The 21,654-nt window shown below is 39.5% G+C and overlaps 1 protein-coding gene across 10 annotated transcripts in view; it reads left to right on the forward strand.

The window, feature by feature from the left end:
• LRRC2 (leucine rich repeat containing 2) overlaps window positions 1-21,654 on the forward strand; it is a 72,274-nt gene that overhangs the window by 34,752 nt on the left and 15,868 nt on the right. For all 10 annotated transcript variants that reach the window (XM_076362584.1, XM_076362581.1, XM_076362583.1 and 7 more), the window contains one exon: window positions 4,747-4,883. In XM_076362584.1, coding sequence (XP_076218699.1) covers window positions 4,747-4,883 — 137 coding nt within the window. The remainder of the gene's footprint in view (window positions 1-4,746; window positions 4,884-21,654) is intronic.

Consider the following 21,654-nt stretch of genomic DNA (forward strand, 5'->3'; position numbering starts at 1 on the left):
GTTGCATATTTGTGCTCTTTCTCTGACAAAAATAGCCTAGCAGCCTTGTTTAACAGGTCTAGGGGAAAAGGAGAGTGACAGTCTTACCCCTTTTGTTTGAGAAAGGAAAAGATCTGTCTGTAACCTGGATTACCATTCAGGCAACTCACATAACCTAATTCTATCCCTGTGTAGATTGTTGCTCGTAAGAATTTTAAATTTTTTTTTAGAGGAAGGAGTAATTAGAGACGTGGAGCTGAATGGAAACTAGGTTGAAATTAAAAATTTGTAAAAGAAAAGCAAGTTGTGCCCAACTCATTTGGTTTCTGTCTTTCTTTTGAGAAGATGATTGAGCTTCAAGTAGTAGATCTTGTCTATCTGCTACCCCATAAAGTGTTTGATACAGTAGATCTTGTCTATCTGCTACCCCATAAAGTGTTTGATACAGTGAACTATGCAAAATGAATATCTGAATCTAAGAAAATGGACTTTGATGCAAGAATTGTAAAAATGAGCAAAAGACTTGCTAAAGCAGAGGCAACAAGGCACTCATTTGGAAAGAGAAGCTATTGGCCAGGAGGAAGATCACTTGTGGAGTTTCTCAAGGATCAGTCTTGAGCTTATTTCTTAATTATTTTGAGGAACTGGGCTACTGAAATTTTCTGATGACACAGTTTGGGTGTTATTGTTACTGCACAAACAGGATGAAATATGAAAAGCTGGATGAGCAGGTGGGGTTCCAAAAAAGTAGAGAGATTAAATTCATGGTTGCAGAGTTCAAGGTCATGTACTCAGGAGCTAATAATTTGTACAGCAAGTCATGAGCTCATTAAATGCAAATAATTGAAGAAATGAAATTCCTAATCTAACGTCACAGAAGGACAATCCAGTATGATACATACATAAAGTTGTGGTCACCCAGATTAAAGAAAAGTTATTTCAGATGGGAACAGATGCAAAAGAAGTCTATTAGACCATTTGAGGAGGGGAATTTTTATGTTGTGAGAGGAGATTAGAAGAATTGGTTTATTCAGGCTAGTAAAATAAATTCTGATATGTCTGCTACCTATGAAAACATCAGAGAAGTAAACACCAGGGAAGGAAAAGAGCTATTTAAAGATAAAATTGGCAAAGAATTAGTGGTCATAAAACTTCTATGAATAAATTCAGACTGGCAATCTGAAGACCATTCCAAATCATGAAAAGGATGAAACTCTGTAACTTTGTTTTTCCATAAAAGCAGTGGATGTAAAAAACCAAACTACTTTTAAGACAGAATGTGATAAAGAGTTGTTGAATGTGTTGCTGAGAGAGGTGGTGGATGCCCCATCCCTGGAAACATTCAAAGTCAGGTTGGATGGGGCTCTGAGCAACCTGATCTAGTTGAAGATGTCCCTGGTCATTGCAGGGTGGTTGGACTAGATGACCTTTAAAGGTCCCTTCCAACCCAAACTATTCTATGATTCTATGAAATAAAAAGATGGGATTATGTGAATTGGTGGTGTAAGGGTTTTATCCAGGAGGTCCTGGCGAGTCCTATGTATGTCTTACAGTCCTAGAGGGACGGTTAATGCTTGACTACTGCTCAGGAGTCATGTGGCATAACTTAATCCACTGGAGAGCCCAGAGGTGAAAAAACAGCCGTTACACAGATTTGGAAGAGATTGCTCCCTGCAGGCAGATCTCGGTGAACTGTATCCTGCTCATCTATGTTGTCCTGAGTTTGTTATCAGAATTAAATTCAGTTGTAAGACTCATAACTTTTTCCAGTAATTTTCATAATCTTAGCTACAGCAATTGCTGGCAATTGACTGTAGATTCTGTAGTGTGCTTCTGTCAGATTAGAGAGAGATTATATATGACAAAAAAAAATGTGATGCATCTTCTACTTATTTGTTTTCTCATACCTGCAAGCTGGGACAAACCATATTGTGAATGTTGACATACATGTTAGAAACTGTGAAAGGAGAAAAAATCTTGAAAAGCCATGGTTACAGAAGGCAGGAAAGTCAGAAAGGGAAGCTGTGCTTGTCTCCATCACCCTGCCCAGAAAGGCTGTTAAGTTTTTGTGATGTTTTTTTGTAAGCAATTCTGCTCCATGTCTCCTAGTTATGCACCAGAGATGCATCATCTGAGCAGAGTTAGACAAGAGGGTGAATAGAATGTTGGTGACACTAGATGCCTTGTCTACATTAGTTCTCCAGCTACTAATGGAACTGAGAGGTAGAAATTTCAGTGGCTGAAAAGTTAGCAAATACATCTGTTGTGGGTTAACGCTCATAGGCAGCTAAGCCAAACACAGCTTGCTCAGCCTCCTGCAGCTGCTTGCTCAGTCTCCCACAGCAGGATGGGGAGAGAACTGGAAGGGCAAAAGTGAGAAAACTCCTGTGTCAGGATGAAGACAGTTTAGTAAGTGAAGAAAAACAAACAAGCAAACAAACAAAGAAGTGATGCAAAAGCAATCACTCAGCACCAGTTGACCAATGCCCAGCCAGTCCCTGAGCAATAGCCACCTTGGAAAACTGCCCCCCCCCCTTCCTCCCCCACCCCCAGCTTTTACTGCTGAACATCATGTTAAATGTTATAGTATATTCCTTTGGTCAATTCGGGTCCCATGCCTCAGTCCTGTCCCCTCCCAGCCTCTTGCCCACCCCTAGCTGACTCACTGGGACAGCACAGTGAGAAATAAGAGAAGGCCTTCATCCTGTGTAAGCACTGCTCAGCAATAGCAAAAACATTGTTGTGTTATCACCACTGTTTGGTCACAAATCCAAAACAGAGCACCGTACGGGCTGCTATGAAGAAAATTTACTCAATTCCAGACAGACCCAGTACCATATCCCATTGCTGAAAGAAAATACAAAACATTTCAGTGCTAATGAGTAAGTAGTTCCCTTTTCATTACAATGGGATTTGTTATCCATCACTGAGGGATTAATTGGATGAGGAATTGATTTGCGATTCTCTGATTCTCTATTTTATTTTAAAGGCATTTCTGCTTCAATGACTATTTTGTTGCAATGAGGTGGTAAGTTGATGTTTATGCCACTTAGCATGTGATGTAATACCTTCATTTATCTACATCATGATACTAAACACGGTGGGGTTTCATCATGGGTAGGCTAAACTTTTATTACTTTTATGTGCTTAAAAATCAGGAAATAAAGCAGTTCACACATTTACACCATTAGCTTGCTTCTATTAGTCTCTTGCACCAGCCCCAATGACCCTTATGGGACAGTAATGTACTGCCAAAAGAATGCCTGTTGTAGTCTTACAGAAAATTTTGCTTCTGCTATTTTAACTAAAACAGCACTTCACAGAGAATAGGAAAGACAAGGTTACCTTCCTAAAAGGACAGCTGAATTTTGAAATACCACCTCAGTTTCTATTTCTGGCAGAGCTAAAACTGGGAGGAAGCTGAGTGGAAGCTTCTATATTTTTCTCTATTGCAACCTGTAGAGATTAATATAATGGAGTTCTTACCATATAGGGTTTGTCTGTCACCTATGAGAAAGATTTGGGTGCTCCAGCCATCATTTGAAGACAATGTTGTGTCCAAAGGAGACTCTTGGGTTTATGTAAAATGCTGTGTGATTTGGTGTGATTGGAGAAGAGAAAGCTCTGTGGACACCTTATTGCAGCCTTTCAATATACAAAGCAGGCTTATAAGAAAGATGGAGAAAGACTTTTTACCAGGGCATGTAGTGACAGGACAAGAGGTAATGGTTTTAAACTAAGAGAGTGTAGATTTAGATTGGACATAAGGAAGAATTTTTTTACGATGAGTGTGGTGAGACACTGGAACAGGTTTGCCAGAGAAGTTGTGGATGCCTCATCATGGGAAGTGTTCAATGTCAGGTTGGATGGGGCTTTGAAGCAGATGATCTTTGAAGGTCCCTTCCAACTGAAACCATTTTGTGATTCTGTGATTCTATGATCGTCCATTCCATCGTCCAACAGAATACCTGTCCATAGAATGTTCTCATTTTGTTATGTATATATTTAAGGATCCCTTTGCTAACACATCAGCTATTTGATACATTCAAATTCCTTACTTTGACTATGTCACAGTACAATTTGCATTTTTCCAGTATAATACATTTTGCATTTTAATAATGTTTCTAAGCCTGTTTTTACTGAAGATTATGTAATGCTATAAATCAAAGGAACAGAAAGTACAATGTGACTAAATGTAGCCTACAATGTTATAAGGGACTTAAAATTAAGCCAACAAGGATGATAAATTGCAATAAAAAAAAAAATGAAACAAATGCACATGTCCATTATCTTTTATAATCAAAAGTATGCAATGCTGGATACTGAAGGCAGAATTCTTGATGTAGTAAGTTTAGTAGGAGCAATTGTTCCCAATGAACAGGTTCTATAAAAAATACTAAGATGCTTTTCAGTTAGCAGGCAAGTTTTCTAAAGTGGCCAAACCAAAAGTCAACTTCTTGAGTTTCAACTGAGGTCAATAGCTATCTCATCCCTGGTAGGATCAAGATCTTTGCAAGTCTTTGCTGCCTCCTTTCAAACTCTCGCCAAAACCATTGCTGATTAAGGGAAGTCCATATGGGTGCAATACAGCACTATTGCCCCCCCCCCCCAATGTTAGTGACCTCTGCAGAAAATATTTATTAATCTCTTACTCATCATGACATTAAGGAGTTTTTTCTTTGCTAAACTGAGTATGTCTTTTATTTTTACTTTCTCCCTTCATATTTTTTTTTTAATGCACTGATTTTAATTATCTTTCCCTCACAGGCTGCTTAAAAAACCTCAAAGTGCTCAATGTGAGTTTCAATAATTTGAAGTCAGTCCCTCCAGAATTGGGTGATTGTGAGAGTCTGGAAAAACTGGATTTGTCTGGAAATATGGAAATAACAGAACTCCCATTTGAAGTAAGAAAACAAACTATGTTTCTTCCATATTTTTTTATTTGGCTTATAAGGTATTTTATCAGAGTCTTAAAATCTTTTCTTAACAGATTAAATCACATTCCTCACAGTTTTTAGCAATAATATTTTAGTAGTAATATCACTAAAAATGCCTTAGCAGCAGTTAAAGGCGACCAAGCTTCTTTGTTTTAGTTTTCAAGTGACTAAATTTTGCTTGTATTTATTCTGATATATGAAGGAGGACATGATCCCAAAGGGGATTTGGCCAGTGGTGATGAAGAGAAGGCTGCAAATAGCTTTAATTTTTCTGTGAAAGTGAAGTGCATCTTGACAGTCAAATTCACATACTAACCTTCATTTGTTCCCAGTGTCTCTTTTCCTTTAAAAAGAGTATGGAGAGTTCTATAAACAACACTGCATGTTGCTATGAGCATAAATGTCTGTCTAAAAGGGATATTATGTGTGAGGCATGGTGTGAATATATAATAAAGACTGAGAAAAGGACTCCCAGGCACTCACCAACATTGTTTCTTGTGTTGGATGCATAACTGCTCTCTGCCGCAGCTGCTCTGAGACTTATTGTTCACGGAGAAATAAAACCGTTGGCTGGTACCTAACCACAGTTTCAGATGTCATCTGTATTTCTCAGGTTCTTAATATCCTGATTCCTGGTGGATGAGTAGGGTGAGGTTTAGGGAGAAGTGTCAGGCTTTTCTTTACTGATTCCTACTTTTTATCTAAACATTTGTTACTGGTGATTTACAGGCAATGTTGGAGTAGATTAAACTTATGTGAGATCTGGTTTGGCCATGCTTATGTTCTGTTCTGAGGAAATGCAAACAGTAATTAACTTTCCCTTCTGACTTTTCACTGTAAGGTAGTTTATCTGAAAAGAATTGTTAAAAAATGATGTGAAGGAAACAGAAACAAAAGGTGATCATTAACTTCACGTCATAAGCAGACACTGCATAGAAATGCTAGCAACAACACAAACAGTGCAGGTCTCCTTTCTCCTTCCTCTCCTCCTCTTTCAGATAGCAAAGATAGGGGACAAACCAGATAAAACTTAACTGGTAAAAAGGAACCATAATGGAATAAAAACCCCATATGTCCTGAACAGGCAAAGGAATTAAATACAAGCATCTAGAAAAAATGAGTATATTCAAACCAGTGGACTAGAATGGTGAATTTAACCTCAATCATTGGTATGTTAAAATCAATAAATATTTTCCCAGTTGCTTCTAAAGGCCTTGTAGCACAAAGGCTTACCCATGTCTATGCATTATGGGTAGCCTTTGCATGTAACCCTAACTGTGCATGTAAGTCTTTCCAGGGCTGAGTCCTAAGAGACCAGTGTTTCTCTTGGAAATCTCAAAAATGCTGTTCCCTTCTGGCAGTCTCCTATTCAATGGGATTGAAAGCCACTAAAACTGAATATAGGCTACTGGGTAATGGTTCACTTACAAACTATGGAAAAAAATTGGAGCTGTGCGAGTTGCTTTATGTAACAGCAAAAGCTGGAAGCAACATCATGTCAGCACGGTCTGAAAGGTCAAGAAGAAAAATATTGGCATTGTCTATTGTGTTTCCTTGTTTCTCTGGAGGCTGGCACTTAATTTATACTTGCAGTGACCTGGGAGGTAGGCTACATAAACTCTTCTGATTTAGTTTATAAAATTAGTTTCCCAGAATCAACATTTCAAGGGCAGCTTTGGAAGCCGAACATACAATTAAAGGAACAGTTTTGTCAAATGATTTAAAATGCTGCAAACTGTTTGGTCTTTGGTGTACTCAATATGGCTGATGTTATTCAGAGCGATTGCATCTGTATCCTTGCTAAAGTAATAGGTGTCTGATGTTTGATTCTCAGATGGGCAAAAGATGGTAGTCACTGGCAGGTAACTATTTAATGAATTAGAATATTGAATTAGTCTGAACAGTCTAAAAAGGGAAAACAGAAAGATACTGTGAAGTGTTGTGGTGGGCTAAGCTTGGCTAATAGCCAAAGGCCCATCCAGCTGCTCACTCCCTCCCCCTCCTCAGCATGACATCGGGAGAAAATAGGATAAGAAAGCTCATGGGTTGAGATAAAAGACAGGGAGATTGTTTACCATTTATTATTGTGGGCAAAACAGACTGTGCTTGGGGAAGAATAATATAATATTTGTCAATATATATTTGAGTAGTGAGAAACAAAAACATTAAACCAATACCTTTCCTCCCCCTTATCCCAAGGTCAACTTCACTCCTTCACTCCAGATTCCTCTCCCAGCCCTGAGTGGTGCAGGGAGGCAGGGGGAGTTATAGCCAGTACACAGTGGTTTCTAGCTGCTTCTCCTTCCTCCTCACACTTTCCTCTGCTCCAGCGTGGAGTCTCCATGGGCTGCACTTTCTTCAGGAATATCCATCTGCAGCAGTGTGGGTCTTCCATGAGCTGTGGTGTGGAGATCTGCCCCACCATGGAGCAATGCCTCCTCCTCCTGCTCGGACCCTGGTGTTCCCTCTGTTCTTTCTCACTCTTTTTATTCTCTCCCCCTTTCTCAGGCATTTTTCTCCCTTTCTTAAATAAGTTTTTAGAGTGGGACCACACACTTGGGTGAGGGGCTCGGCTGTGTCCTGTGGTGGGTCCATTGGAACTGGAACTTCCATGGCTGGAACTGGCCATGTCCAGCATGGGGCAGCCCCTGGTTTCTTTCCACAGAGGCCACCCTGTAGCCCCCACTCTGCCAGAACCTGGCATGGACACCCAATACAAGTATTTATGACCCTAAATTAGGCAGATATGTCAATTATTACCTAAAACAACTGTTGCTAACAGTGAAATGCTCATAAGGGTTGGTCATCATTGTCTCCTGTGTTGTGAGTACTGGCAACTGGAGAGTGTAAATGAGCAAGTACGTGCAAGCTCTGTTTTGGTAGGTGAATGTGTTCCCTTTACAACATTAGCAGAAAACCCGAAAACTTGGCAACCAATACACAAAATAAGGTAGAGAGTTGCTAAAAATGTTTCCTGTTTATCATCTTTCAGGAAGTTCAATTTTTATTTGACTTTCAAATCCTTAAGAATTTCTTCTGGGAAGGTTAAAGAAATGTATGAGAGCAGCAACAGTATTCTCCAGTGTAAAATTTACTTGAAAGAAATAAAGGCAAACTTCAGCCCAGCAGAAATGATCAAAGTCTAATTTTACCTTGGTTTTGTACATAGAATAATGGCCAGACAGACACTGATAACATATACAAAAATGGATTCAAAGAGATTGATAATATGCCTGTAATTCAGTCAAGAATTTTTGACAGACCCATAAAGGTTTATGAGATCATCAGAACTCTGAGACTGAATTACATCGTCGGTAACCATTTTCCCTGTTCCCTTTCTATCAATTTTCTTTATGACAGGTGCAAAAAATAGAGAAGTCTTGAAGCTTTTAGTTTATTTGGTTATTTAGTTGTTTGCTTTCTTAGGACAATGGTTCAGGTTTTTTTTTTTTTTTTTTTTTTTAAATAGACACAAATTATTACATGATGAGCTAATTTAGGGGGAGAAATTTCAATGAGATAGATCATATAACACATGACTGTAGTTGCTACCCAGAAGTGGTAGAGGGTGAATGCAGGTTATTACATAAAACCCTACAGTGTCACCAAATACCCATTTTGAATTGAAGTGAATTTGTGAAGGCAGCTACCATATACGTGTATAAATTTTTGCTGGCATATCAGTTGTTTCTGTGCCTGAACTTGTCAGTCAGCCACATAAGAAATTCACAGACTGTTATGATGTCTGTTAAGTCTGTTAATTTATTTTGTAAACAAGGAAACTTCAGGAAAGACAAAATGCTAAGCACCTTTATCTTGTACTACTTTTCAGTTAAACTACAGTTGTTAAGCAGGTTTCCAGCATGTATACTGACTATACTTCTTGCCTTTTTAAACTAACAATTTCATTTTTCAATGCAGCTGTTTTAAGTTGAGGTATGCTATGGTTCAGGTACTCTAGCACAACTGAAATCTTGTGGATCTTCATTCTCTGTTAATAGATTCAATATCTGGCAGCGATACATCCACCTTTTTCAGTGTGTGTGGAAAAACCCCCACCCCAAACCCTAGCATTCTGCTTGGCCTAATGCAACCTGTTCCATGAAGTGGCTGTATCAGCCTACATGCTGAACACGCATGTACAGTACCTGGACTTTTGTCAGTATTTCTATTTGGGTGTGCTTTGGAGCCATGCCTTGAGTGACATGCCTCGTGCCATAGCATCAGGAGGCAAGCACACTGCTCACTTGTCTGTTCATTTCTTGTAGAAAGCTCTTTCCCTGTTTTCAAAGGCCACTTCCAGCACTCTGTAAGTCATCTCACTGAATCTTAAAATGAGGTAATCTGATGCTCCATTAAAAAAAGTTGAGGGTGTGTGCTCTCACCTTTTACTTTCTCAAGGCTTAGGATTTCATACCATTCCATACTATGCTTAAGGAAGAGCAAGCTGATTCAATGTCTACTTTTCAGTTTATTTTTCTCTCTTCTACTGTTGGATGTCTAACATTTTTAGATTTTAAAAAGTTCCATTTGACTTAAATATTAGATTAGTATTAGTTGCAAAGTAAGTCCTTTGGCAGAAAAGGTTTATGGATCTGCAGTTGAATTCAAATCTGTTTTGGCCACATTTGCAAATTAAGAATGCCTTTCTCTGGACATGAGTGAAACTATACATTGAAATAGAATGTAAATGTTAGGAAAGGCAACCTACGTGGCATTACATTTATGCAGCCAGTTTGTAACAGATACTTCTAGACCTCAGTAACCAGGCGTAGCAGGGGAAGGTGCACTATGAAGTTTAAGGCACAATCTTCCCTGAGATGATACATAGCTGATAAGACTCCTCTGTGGAGGTGAACTTGTTCCTCTAGCTAAGATGTCCAGGAGAGGCACGCCCTGTATCCAGTCCCTCTCCTAGCACAGTGGGATTATGCTGGGTTCCATACTCTGTAGCTGCAGAGAGAAGGTGAGGGATGGATGGATTTGTTTCTAAATCTCTTGTACCTTCTGTGTGTGAATTTAAGAATTAGTATGAAGCTGGTATTTGTATTTTAACTGTTGGATAGAGTTTCCTTTGCTATTTTCATGCACATTATGCAACTAATTTGTTTTTCTAGGACTAAAAATGGTATTATAAATGTGTTTTCTGATATAGGTTTGTAGAAAACTGTTCTGACTTTATTTTAAGGTGTGCTTCCTTCGGAAAGTATTGCTTTCTACAGTTATTTACTGAATCACCCAATTAATGTTTCCTGTGCATGACAGAATACCTGCTTTGTGCTGATATTTCAAAGAGACAGCTTTGCTGTGTTGAAGGGCCAGTTCTTCTTCCATACTATAAAATTCTGCTAATAATGCTACATCAGCCAAGAGTATCTATAGATGTGACCTGAAGGAACTTTAATGAGAAGAGAGGGAAGATAAAGAAATTCTCATTTCCTCCATCTGTACCATCTGGTGTGGCAAATGCTGTCAGTCACAGGACAGGCAAGTCACTCTACAATACCAGCAGCAAGACAGAAATACTTACAGTTAGATGTTCTGATATTGAAAATAAATTAAAAAGAGTCTTTGCAAAGTTATTCTGCTTTGAACAGTGTTCAATACCACATCTGAGCAGTCCCAGCAAGCAATCTGAAATGTTTCCTGTACCCTTTGTGAGGTCTGGGTAGTGCAAAGTGAAAGAATGAGACAGGCACAGTTACAGCGTATGAATACTTTGTCAAAGAAAGAGCATATGTATGTATGCTTGCATTTCCACGTCAATCCTGCATAAACTGATCTTTGAAGTTCAGAGAAATGGCAAGGTTATGCTTTCTGGCTGTTTTAGCACACCGTGTTGTCAACAGATCAAATACAATCTTGTTTTGTATTTCTGATGCATAGAAGGTTTCAGCTAAGTCTGGATATAAGCAAGTACAGACTTGGAAAGCTTTCAAAATCATAGAATCATAGAATAGTTTGGGTTGGAAGGGACCTCTAAAGGTCACCTAGTCCAACCACCCTGCAATGAGCAGAGGCATCTTCAACTCGATCAGGTTGCTCAGAGCCCCGTCCAACCTGACCTCGAATGTTTCCAGGGATGGGGCATCCACCACCTCTCTGGGCAACCTGTCCCAGTCTTTCACCACCCCCAGCGTAAAAAATTTCTTCCTTATATCTAGTCTAAACCTACCCCCTTTTAGTTTAAAGCCATTCCCCCTTGTCCTGTCCCAACAGGCCCTGCCAAAATGTTTGCCGCCATCTTTCTTATAAGCCCCCTTTAAGTATTGAAAGGCTGCAATAAGGTCTCCCCGAAGCCTTCTCTTCTCCAGGCTGAACAACCCCAACTCTCTCAGCCTTTCCTCATAGGAGAGGTGTTCCAGCCCGCTGATCATTTTCGTGGCCCTCCTCTGGACCCGCTCCAACAGGTCTGTGTCTTTCTTATGCTGAGGGCTCCAGAGCTGGATGCAGTACTCCAGGTGGGGTCTCACCAGAGCAGAGTAGAGGGGCAGAATCACCTCCCTCAACCTGCTGGCCACGCTTCTTTTGATGCAGCCCAGGATATGACTGGCCTTCTGGGCTGTGAGCACACATTGCTGGCTCATGTCCAGGTTTTCATCTACCAGTACCCCCAAGTCCTTCTTGGCAGGGCTGCTCTCAATCCCTTCATCCCCCAGCCTGTATTGATGCTGGGGGTTGCCCCGACCCAGGTGCAGAACCTTGCACTTGGCCTTGTTGAATCTCATGAGGTTCATGTTGGCCCACTTCTGGAGCTTGTCCAGGTCCCTCTGGATTGAATCCCATCTCTCAGGCATGTCAGCTGTACCACTCAGCTTGGTGGCATCTGCAAATTTGCTGAGGGTGCACTCAATCCCACTGTCTATATGTCACTGATGAAGATATTGAACAGTACTGGTCCCAATATGGAACCCTGAGGGACACCACTTGTCACTGATCTCCATCCGGACATTGAGCCATGGACCAGTATTCTCTGGATGCGACTATCCAGCCAAATCCTTATCCACCAAACTGTCCATCCATCAAATCCATCTCTCCCCAATTTAGAGAGAAGGATGTTGTGGGGGACCATGTCAAAGGCTTACAGAAGTCCAGAGAGACGACATCCGTAGCTCTTCCCTTGTCCACTGATGTAGTCACTCCATCATAGAAGGCCTCTAGGTTGGTCGGGCAAGACTTGCCCTTGGTGAAGCCATGCTGGCTGTCTTGAGTCACCTCCCTGTCCTCCACGTGCCTTAGTATAGCTTCCAGGAGGATCTGTTCCATGAACTTACCAGGCACAGAGGTGAGGTTAGTTCCCAGGGTCCTCCTTTCTGCCGTTTTTAAAAATGGGTGCAATGTTTCCCTTTTTCTAGTCACCAGGGACTTCACTTGACTGCCATGACTTTTCAAATGTAATGGTAAGTGGCTTGGCACCTACATCAGCCAATTTCCTCAGGACTCTGGGTTGCATCTTGTCAGGTCCCATCCCGTATGTTCAGGTTCCTCAGGTGGTCACAAACCTGATGTTCTCTTACAGTGGGAGGGACTTCGCTCCCCCAGTCCCTGCCTTGAGGTCCATCCACTCGAGAGGTGTGGGAAGAGAGGTTGCCAGTGAAGAATGAGGCAAAAAAGTTGTTGAGTACCTCAGCCTTCTCCTCATCCATTATTACCAGTTTGCCAGTCATGTTCATCAGGGGGGATACACTTTCTTTGACCTTCCTTTTCTAGCTGGCATACCTACAGAAACCCTTCTTATTTTTCTTTGCATCCCTTGCCAAGTTCAGCTCCAGCCACACCTTGTCCTTCCTGACTCTATCCCTACACAACCAGGCAGTGTCCCTATACTCTTCCTAGGATACCTGTCCCTGCTTCCACTGCCTGTGCGTTTCCTTCTTGCCCTTTAGTTTGACCAGCAGGTCTCCACTCATCCATTTTGGTCTCTTGCTTTCCTTTCCTGATTTCTTACACCTGAGGATCAAGAGTTCTTGCAGTCTATGGCAAGCATCCTTAAAGATCTGCCAGCTCTGTTCTGCTCCCTTGTCCCTGAAGGCAGCTTCCCAGGGGGTCTTCTTATTTAAATCCTTGAACAGCTGGAAGTTTGTTTTCCTAAAATTCAGGGTCCTGACTTTACTCTGCCTGACCCATACCCTTCAGGACTGTGAACTCCGCCGGTGCATATCACTGCAGCTCAGGCTGCCTCCAATCTTGATGTCACCAGTTAGCTTACTTGCATTGGTGATCAACAGGTCCCGTGATGCATCCCCTCTGGTAAGGCTGTCTAGAGTTACAGGAATTATAGCTTGTGCCATTTCTCTGCTTTGTTCACCTGAAAAATATAATTATAATTAGTTACCTCTTACATCTTTCAACAATACTAACATGTGTGACCCTAAAAAACCCCCAGCTGATATGACTAGAGATTCATTAAGCACTAACATGAGTCTCCTAAGGTTTTCAAACACAGCAGTATCCAGAGCAGACATAAATAACTTTTTATACATTAATACAATTTCAAAAGATATTTTAAAACTGAGGTTTAACAGCTGGAAAGTTTTCAGTCTCTTTTGGTCTGGTTCTGTTTCTCTGACCAGTCCTATTCAGCAAAGGAAAACATTTAGCAGAAAGAGAAGAGGCACAAGCTCTATGCAAGTGTGGAGAGACTTCAAATAAGTCTCAACTGCGCATTTCCATGTAACTTGTCTTTGTCATCTGTAACTCACACCTCCCAAAGCCATATCCTGGTTATGCAGGCAGGACACCAACAGTCTCAATAGAAATATAAAATGACAGGTTCTTTTACCAGCACTTTATTCTTCAAAGCTTTAAACTTCCAAACCTGTTTCTTTCCTTTGCCATTTGTTTTTTATGTATGTAACAATTATAAAATGAAAAACACGATCAGGGGGATGTACAGGACGTTAATTTCCCAGGGGTTTCACTATCCAGTCAGGCACCGGAAGAACTCACCCTTAGCTCCTTCCTCTCTCATTCAACTGGATTATAAAGGACCTGTAAAATCTTCACATTTGTAGAATTTTTAGAAAGTTACAAAGGGGTCATGTATTGGATCTGTTAAAAACTGAATTTTATTCATGTGGGTTTTTCAGGACCACAAAGCAGAGAGGAATGATGTAATAAAGGGCTTAACTTGGTACTGTTAATGTTACTTAATGTTAATGTACTTAATATTACAGCATTAAGCCAACCTCTGGTGAAATTCTTGATTTTAAATCACTGGCAAAAGCCCAGTTGCCTTTAATTGGGCCAGCTTTTCTGTGCATACATTTCGCAGTCTCAGAAGTGTTTTTCCAATTGCTTGCCTTGGGTGCATTTCTGTTAGGATTTTGTCTTGCCCTTCTTTGCTCAGTGCTTGTATTCTCTTCAAATTTGCTTAACATTCATGATGAGTTGCTTTCCGATACAGTTGGCCAAAGTGCTGTCAATCCATGCAAAGCAACAGCTGCTTTATGGAACTGGTATAAGATGTAACATCAAACGTTAGCAGGAGCAGTGTGAAACCCAAAAGAGCAGGTGCAAAGGTGTTAGGTGTCAGAGGAAATTCATGGAGGCCTTACTGCTGCAGGAGCTCTCATAAATGTTTTAATAGACAAGGGGCTAAAGAAGGGCATGGGTCTATGTTAGGAAACAGGATTATGCAGTTAGGCACAGGAAAGTGTGTCAGTTGATCCTGTTCTTGACACTGTGCTTCCAAAGTCTACTAATTAATATAGCATCACTTCAAAACCACTCCACTATCAGAGCAACTCAGCAGCTAATAATAACATCCCACTTCATTGGAGAACTGACCCATGCCTACCTCTGTGCTGTGGTGCCACTGACCTTTCCTTTACCTTTCACATGAGTTCAGTAAAAGTAACATCACCTTTCACAGTCTGAAATTTTTTTTATAGTAGGGAATGACAGAGGAGTAGTTTGACAGCATAAGGGAAGACTTAACAATGAGCAAAGGGGCATAATGTGAACACTACAATATGGCTATGTTGTTACAAAAAGCATGAATCTAATTGTAAAAGAATTCAGTGGTAGGAAAGAGTCTTTGGTATTGTTCCAGCTCTGCTTTCTCTGAAAACAGTTCAAAATCTCATTAAGTCCAATAGCAAAATAGGATTTCAAAATCCTACTTATGTATCCTCCATTCATCAGCGAGATAATCTAAGGCAGATTTTATATAACTACTGAACAGAAGCAGAGAGGAGAACAAATACATAGCACTATCACATTTGCATATTTTAACTTAAAGAAAAATGTCTCTGGTGCCCACATAGATGGATTGGTGAGAGTCAGAAAGGAGTTGTAGGTGAAGGGAGAGAAAAATATGTTATTTGTTATTCCATAAAGTGCAGCTAATGAGAGGTATTATTTATTCTGCAAGAAGAATAAAGTTGGAAAGTCTAACTGAAGTTAATGCATTTAATTCATTACTGAATACATTCCTATCAGTTGTTAACTAATTATAGGTAGTTAGATGATTGATCAACTCTTCACAGCTGTAAACAACACTTGGTAAGGCTGACTGTGATTTTTATTCATCATCATTGATCAGTGGGAAAAGCATAAAGACAAGAGCCAGCACTATCAGTAGAAAGCAGATATTGTATTTTTTTTGTCTCATGTAAAGCTCAGTCAGGTAAGATCTTTGCTCTACTAGTGCTGGGCAAATGAGTGTAAAATTATACCCAACGTGAAGTCGAAGTGATGCTGAAGATGCAAGGGAATTCAATGGAGGACATGGCCCAGTGGTTCCTGCTTTTCTTATTGAAGTGGTGCCAGCTCACAAACCTGGTCCTATGTCATGCTTCTGAGCTGCAATGCAAAGCACGGTGAATTTTGGGTTAAGAAATTAATGGCTGGAAAACTCAGAATGAATATAAAAAAAGAGATGCCTCTTCACCTGCTGTTTAGACTATCCATCTGATTCACTATTATGTCTTGTCATAGAACTGGTTACTACTGATGGAGTTTAGGGAGGTGGGTAATTTTACGAACAATAAAAACACAAGTTACAAAGGTTATGGTAAGGTTAAAGTAACTTCCTGCTTTATGGTGTAAATGCAGTTTTGCAGGAATAAGATTTCCCAGACCTCCCTTATCTTTTACTTTGCAAAATTGATCCTGGTAATTTTTTTCTTCCTATCTATTTTGAATTGACATGTGTTTTGTTTGCTTCCCCATCATCTGCATTACTCTAGCCACATCAGCCAATTGCTTTCTGGACTAATCTGAGGTGATACTGTTAATCCCAGTCTGCCAAATTCGTTGACCCAAAACTTGAGACTCCACGCATCAGTTTACATGGGCAGTATGGATGCTGGATATATGTGGCCAATACTCGCCTGTATGTAGAGTTTGTCTGAAGAATGTGTGTGACTATGTGACAGAACTTCCCCTCACTGTGTCTGGTTATATGATACATGATCATATGGCTATATGATTGGGGAGAGTATTCACCACTAGACTGCTGCTGAGAGCTATGACTCCTAGCTTCAATCCTGTCAGGCGGAGTACGCTGGCTGCCAAGCTGTCTTGAGGCTGCTGTTTTGTCTCATCTTGAAATACAGAGCTGGTCAGTTAAAAGTTATGTCTGACCTGTGTGATTGTGGTGGCAGAGGGACTGCAGTGAATTAGAAGATACATGTGTCAGGATCACACGTGGGCATCACAATTTCATGATTTGCTGTTCTTTTCTGCCTTTGTTGCTGGAGGTTGGGTTTTTTTGGTTTGGTTTTTTTTGGTGGTTTTTAAAATTTATTTTATTTTTTTTAATTTTGTTTTGTTTTTCGGTTTCTCTTTGAATACACTCCTTGCAGGGCAGGGAGATGGTTAAGAAGAGGCCAGGCTACCCCAGACTGCTTTTAATGTAGTTGAAATATTTTTCATTCTCAGAAGCTGGCTCCAAGTCTTCAGGTTACTAATACAAAATGCTCTTTGAAATGCTGGTTGGAGGCAATAAAATGGTTGACTAGACTCGAGGACCTAATGTGATGTTTCAGAATTGTAGAATGCTGGAGTACATTTTTTAAAAAAAGGGAGGAAATGAGGAGGTTATAAAAAATATAGAGCATTTTAAATCCCCACTAATTTCATTACCATAGTCAAAGACAGTCTTGATAGGTGCCTGAGACTTTTCATAATACATAACTGGAGTGGTCCTTAGTTTCTCAAGACTAGAAATCAGGAAACCTGTGTTATACTTTCTCTGACGTATTTTTTGACCTTGGGAAATGACTTCTTGCCACTGTGTTTCTGTTCACTTTCTCCCATTTGCTTGTAATGGCTATTAATGATATTAAAACTACACAGTAGAGATCTCTCAACATGTGTTTTTACAGCATAGCATCACAGAGCTTTATTTGCAGTTTTATGTGCTCTGTTAATAATGATACTAGTACTGTAATACACTGCTAAGTTGCAGATCTGCTTTCCAAAGAATTCAACTTTTAGCAGTTTTCACCTTTGAAAACTGAATATAGAGTGTCCAGTATTATTCTACTAGAACATCAATGAGGTGTTTGTGCCATATTCTGAGGTTGAAAAAATCTGAACTGTGCTTGTTTGAACTATGACATAGAAATAGATTTGAACTGTGACATAGAAATAGAGGTTTTCATTATTTGTGTAAATGTCAGCTTCCTCTGAATTCTGCAAAGTTCTTAAGCTGAAAAACATGTTGTTGCAAATCCTATAGCCTAATTGTATAGAAGTTTCATTTTATCGGGAAGTGCAATGCTTTTTGGTTATGTTGCTCTTGTATTGTGAAGGAAGAATGCACCATGAATTTACCATTTCTTGCTCAACTGTTCTAATCTTTACAGTCTTTCCTAATCTTGATTTAGGTCATTCAGAACTATTGCAAAACAAAAAATTAACAAAAATAAGAAAGTCTTTCCATTCTGTTAATGACTATTGCTCATCTCTGAATCCCATCTACTGTAGTATTTTTCCTTGAGAAAAAGTGACAAGAAGTATGGTGTTTTGTATGTAGGTGTACAGTTGTTTTATTTAGTGGCAAGTAACTTTGAGGTTAGTTATTGTATATCACATTACATATATATCTGACTATTTATTTGCTTTTTTGACCACTAGTGCATATTAAACACAGGACTTTCACGGAGTTACGTACAGCTACTTTTTTCATCTTTCCATCTTTTCCTGGGTTTCAGTCAGTTTAAGAAATGTGTGTAGTTCACTGTTCTTGTATTAGCTTGTACTTCTTCATATTAGATTTTATTTGCAGTTGTGAAAATCTTGACAGTTTTAGATGCATGCTGTTAATAATAAATGTTACTCCTTCTAGGTATTTGTTCAGTAGTCATAGTTTCCTTTGTTATATTCTTGTTTTTATATGCTCAAAGCATTACATAGGTATTTTTAAAATGTCATGTTCATGGAAAATATTATCTGGCATTGCACATGATATACACAAACGTGCAGAAGTTTTTTGTTGTTTACTATTAAATAATTACTAGGGGAATACACGTCTCCAGCAGCAATGTGTAGCTGAGCAAAGATAAGTTGCATGGACACAGTCTGAAGGGGACTGGGTAGTAAACCACTTGTTTGGAAGCTGCTTATTTTGATATAGGATATAGAAGAAAAAAGTGTAAAATGTATCTTTCAGTACCATGAAACTCGATTCTACACAATTTATCTTCTGAGTAACTATGCTGGGGCAGGCCAGATGACTGATTTCATTAGACATCTTTTCCTTATTGTTTAAGAGACACAGGACAAAATTTAGCAATCCGAGGAGCATTATGGAACAAGCCTTCAATTGTATTTGTGCCTACTTCTTCCTGAGGTAGTCTGAGTTGATGGAAGAGCTCCTCGCTTAATTTAGACCTAGAAGCTTGCCTGAAATATAGGAGCCTCTTGGTTACACTGGGCACCTGGCCAGATATTTTCTATGCAGACAATTTTTTTTTTTTTTTAAAGACAATTCCAACAAGTGCTTCATTAGTGTATAAGGAAAAAAAAAAGAAAAAGAAAAGAAACTTTAAAGAATTCCCAGTGAAAAGCAGATGAGGTTTGTAGGCTTGCTATGTTCTCATCCGTGGGGCAGTACCAAAGATCACATGGCTGGGTGGTATTACTGGAGGGCTGCACTGTGCCCAGTGCCTGCGTCAGGTCTCTGTAAATTCCACATCAGGGGAATTCTTCCTTTAAAATCAGTCTTGAAAGCCTGTCTTCATTACAAGCTTTCATAAGTAAGTATATGAATAAGTATTCAGTTATATTTTTATTAGCAGACACTTAATAAGAAAAATAATAATTTAATACCTTAAATTACTTGGACACACCCAGGTTACTTGGACACAGCTGGGATGGAGTAATGCAAAATAGCAATGAAGCACTAAAAAATGCAAGAATTCATAGCCTCATGCTCTTAATTGCACCAACAAGTTCTTAGAAAATAGCCAAATATCTATTTGTGCAAAAAACCCACCCACTGTGCGTACCATATATGTGCCATTCCTCAGCTTTCTTGTCCAGGTCAGGAAAAGATCTCTCCCATATCTGAGTCTTTTACTAATATTAGCTGTATTTCCAATTTTTACGTTTGTAACAGAGCAAGACATAAAGCCTCCTAGAAATATTGTTATAATATAGAAAGAAAAGAATCCTTTGGGAAGAGATGAACTGAAAATTTTTCCTGTTAGGTTTGTCACCACCTCAAAAAAAGTATAGAACCCCCCCCCACTTGTATCTAACAGCACTATGAAAAAGGAAAGAAGAGGAAGAGAAAATTTGCTATAATCCTGGCAAGCCACAAATCTGTAAACTGTCGTGTTCAACTGACAGTGTTTTCAATTGCAGGTTTGTGTACTATCAGTGTCATGCATATGTAGTCTGTGGCATTAAAAGAAAAATAATTTTGATGATAGACATTTTGCAACAGTTTGCTCAACTAGATAAGGTCTAATTCCAGACCAGATATGTCACGGGGTGCAAAACATACTTATCTCCATTGTCACTTTCCTGAATTTGGGGATTTTTTTATGAAACTCCTGCTTCAAGAACAGATAAATCCAGTTCCAAGTTGCAGGGTTCTCCTGCTTGGTAGCCAATTAGTGGTATTTGTCAAACTGATGTGGTGCCCAGCAGTGTGCATTTTAGTGAAGTTACTCTGTGCCAAGGCAAAACGAAGTTCTACCATTTCTGTTTGTAAAGCAAAAAAACATGGAGATTCTTATTCCTGGTATCACAGGAGGCAGCTCACAGATCACAAACCTTCTGACCTCTGCTGCTGAAGTCAGAATGTCTTTTTCCCCTTAATATTCTGTCTTCCACTTACATTTATAAGCAAGCAGATTTCTGGTTGACATTCCATGAAAGTGTTGTTTCCAAGTTTATCAGGCTATCTCTGTTCAATCTGGTGTAGAAAGTTGTTGTTGCCCAGCACCAATATACATAAGGTGAAATGATTTTATCGTCAATCATCAAAATGGTGCTACTGTAATAGCTTAGAGCCATAGGACCACATTCTTAGTTTCACCTTGAATGTTTTTCTCACCTCATTTTTTTTATTACTTATTTTGCTTCTGTCAATATTATGCCATTACCTGGTTCTCTATTACTGATATTATCTCTTCAAATATCTTTGATATTTTTTTCCTTTCAAGCAAATGGTTACTATTTTATCAATGTAAAACAAAACCATTGTCCTGGTTTTGTCAGGGACAGAGTTAATTTCCTTCCTAGTAGCTGGTACAGTGCTGTCTTTTGGATTTAGGATGAGAATAATGTTGATGATAACACACTGATGTTTTAGTTGTTGCTGAGCAGTGCTTACAGTAGTCAAGGACTTTTCAGCTTCCCATGCTCTACTGACTGAGAAGGCTGGAGGTGCACCAGAAGCTGGGAGGGGGCACAGCCAGGACAGCTGACCCCAACTGGCCAAAGGGACATTCCATACCACGTGACGTCATGCTCAGTACATAAATTGGGGGAAAGCTGGCCGGGGGGGCCGCTGCTCGGGGACTGGCTGGGCATCGGTTGGTGGGTGGTGAGCAATTGCATTGTGCATCACTTGTTTTGTATATTATTATTATTATTATTTTATTATTATTGTTATTATTATTTTATTTCAATTATTAAACTGTTTTTATCTCAACCCATGAGTTTTTCTCACTTTCACTCTTCCAATTCTCTCCCCCATCACACCAGGGGAGGGAGGGGAGTGAGCGAGTGGCTGTGTGGTGCTCAGTTGCCGACTGATGTTAAACCACAACAACCATCAATCAGTGTGTTATAATTATTTATTTTTGCTGTCATCTTTGTTTATAATATCTTTTTTGAGTTGCTACAGAATAAAATTTCCTTCTCTTTTAGGTGTTTTCCCCTTGCCCCACTTTGGCAAATAGAGATTTACTCTGGGTTTCAGAATGAGCTCAAATGAACATAATCAGTTTTTAAAATCAGACTAACTTCACAGGCTACAGTGTATTGTCATGGCAAAACAGAATTGTTGTATATGTTTAAATCATAATTCAGATGACACCATTTGAATAGTATCTCTTCAATTGCTGTTGCATCTTGGAGCAGAAATGAAAAAATTTTTTGGCTTTGCCTCTATTCTGTTGTGAAAGTGAGCAATTTTAGTCATCTCTTGGTGAAGGAACAGGGTATATCTTAAAAGGATCTCTTGATATATTCAAAAGACACTTCCTATTCAAACATTCTGGAGTGGTCAGTAAATGCCCGTATGCTACTGATGTTGCTGCTCTTCCTCTTCTAA

The sequence above is a fragment of the Aptenodytes patagonicus genome, chromosome Z (assembly GCF_965638725.1).
Source record: "Aptenodytes patagonicus chromosome Z, bAptPat1.pri.cur, whole genome shotgun sequence".
Lineage (NCBI taxonomy): Eukaryota > Metazoa > Chordata > Aves > Sphenisciformes > Spheniscidae > Aptenodytes > Aptenodytes patagonicus.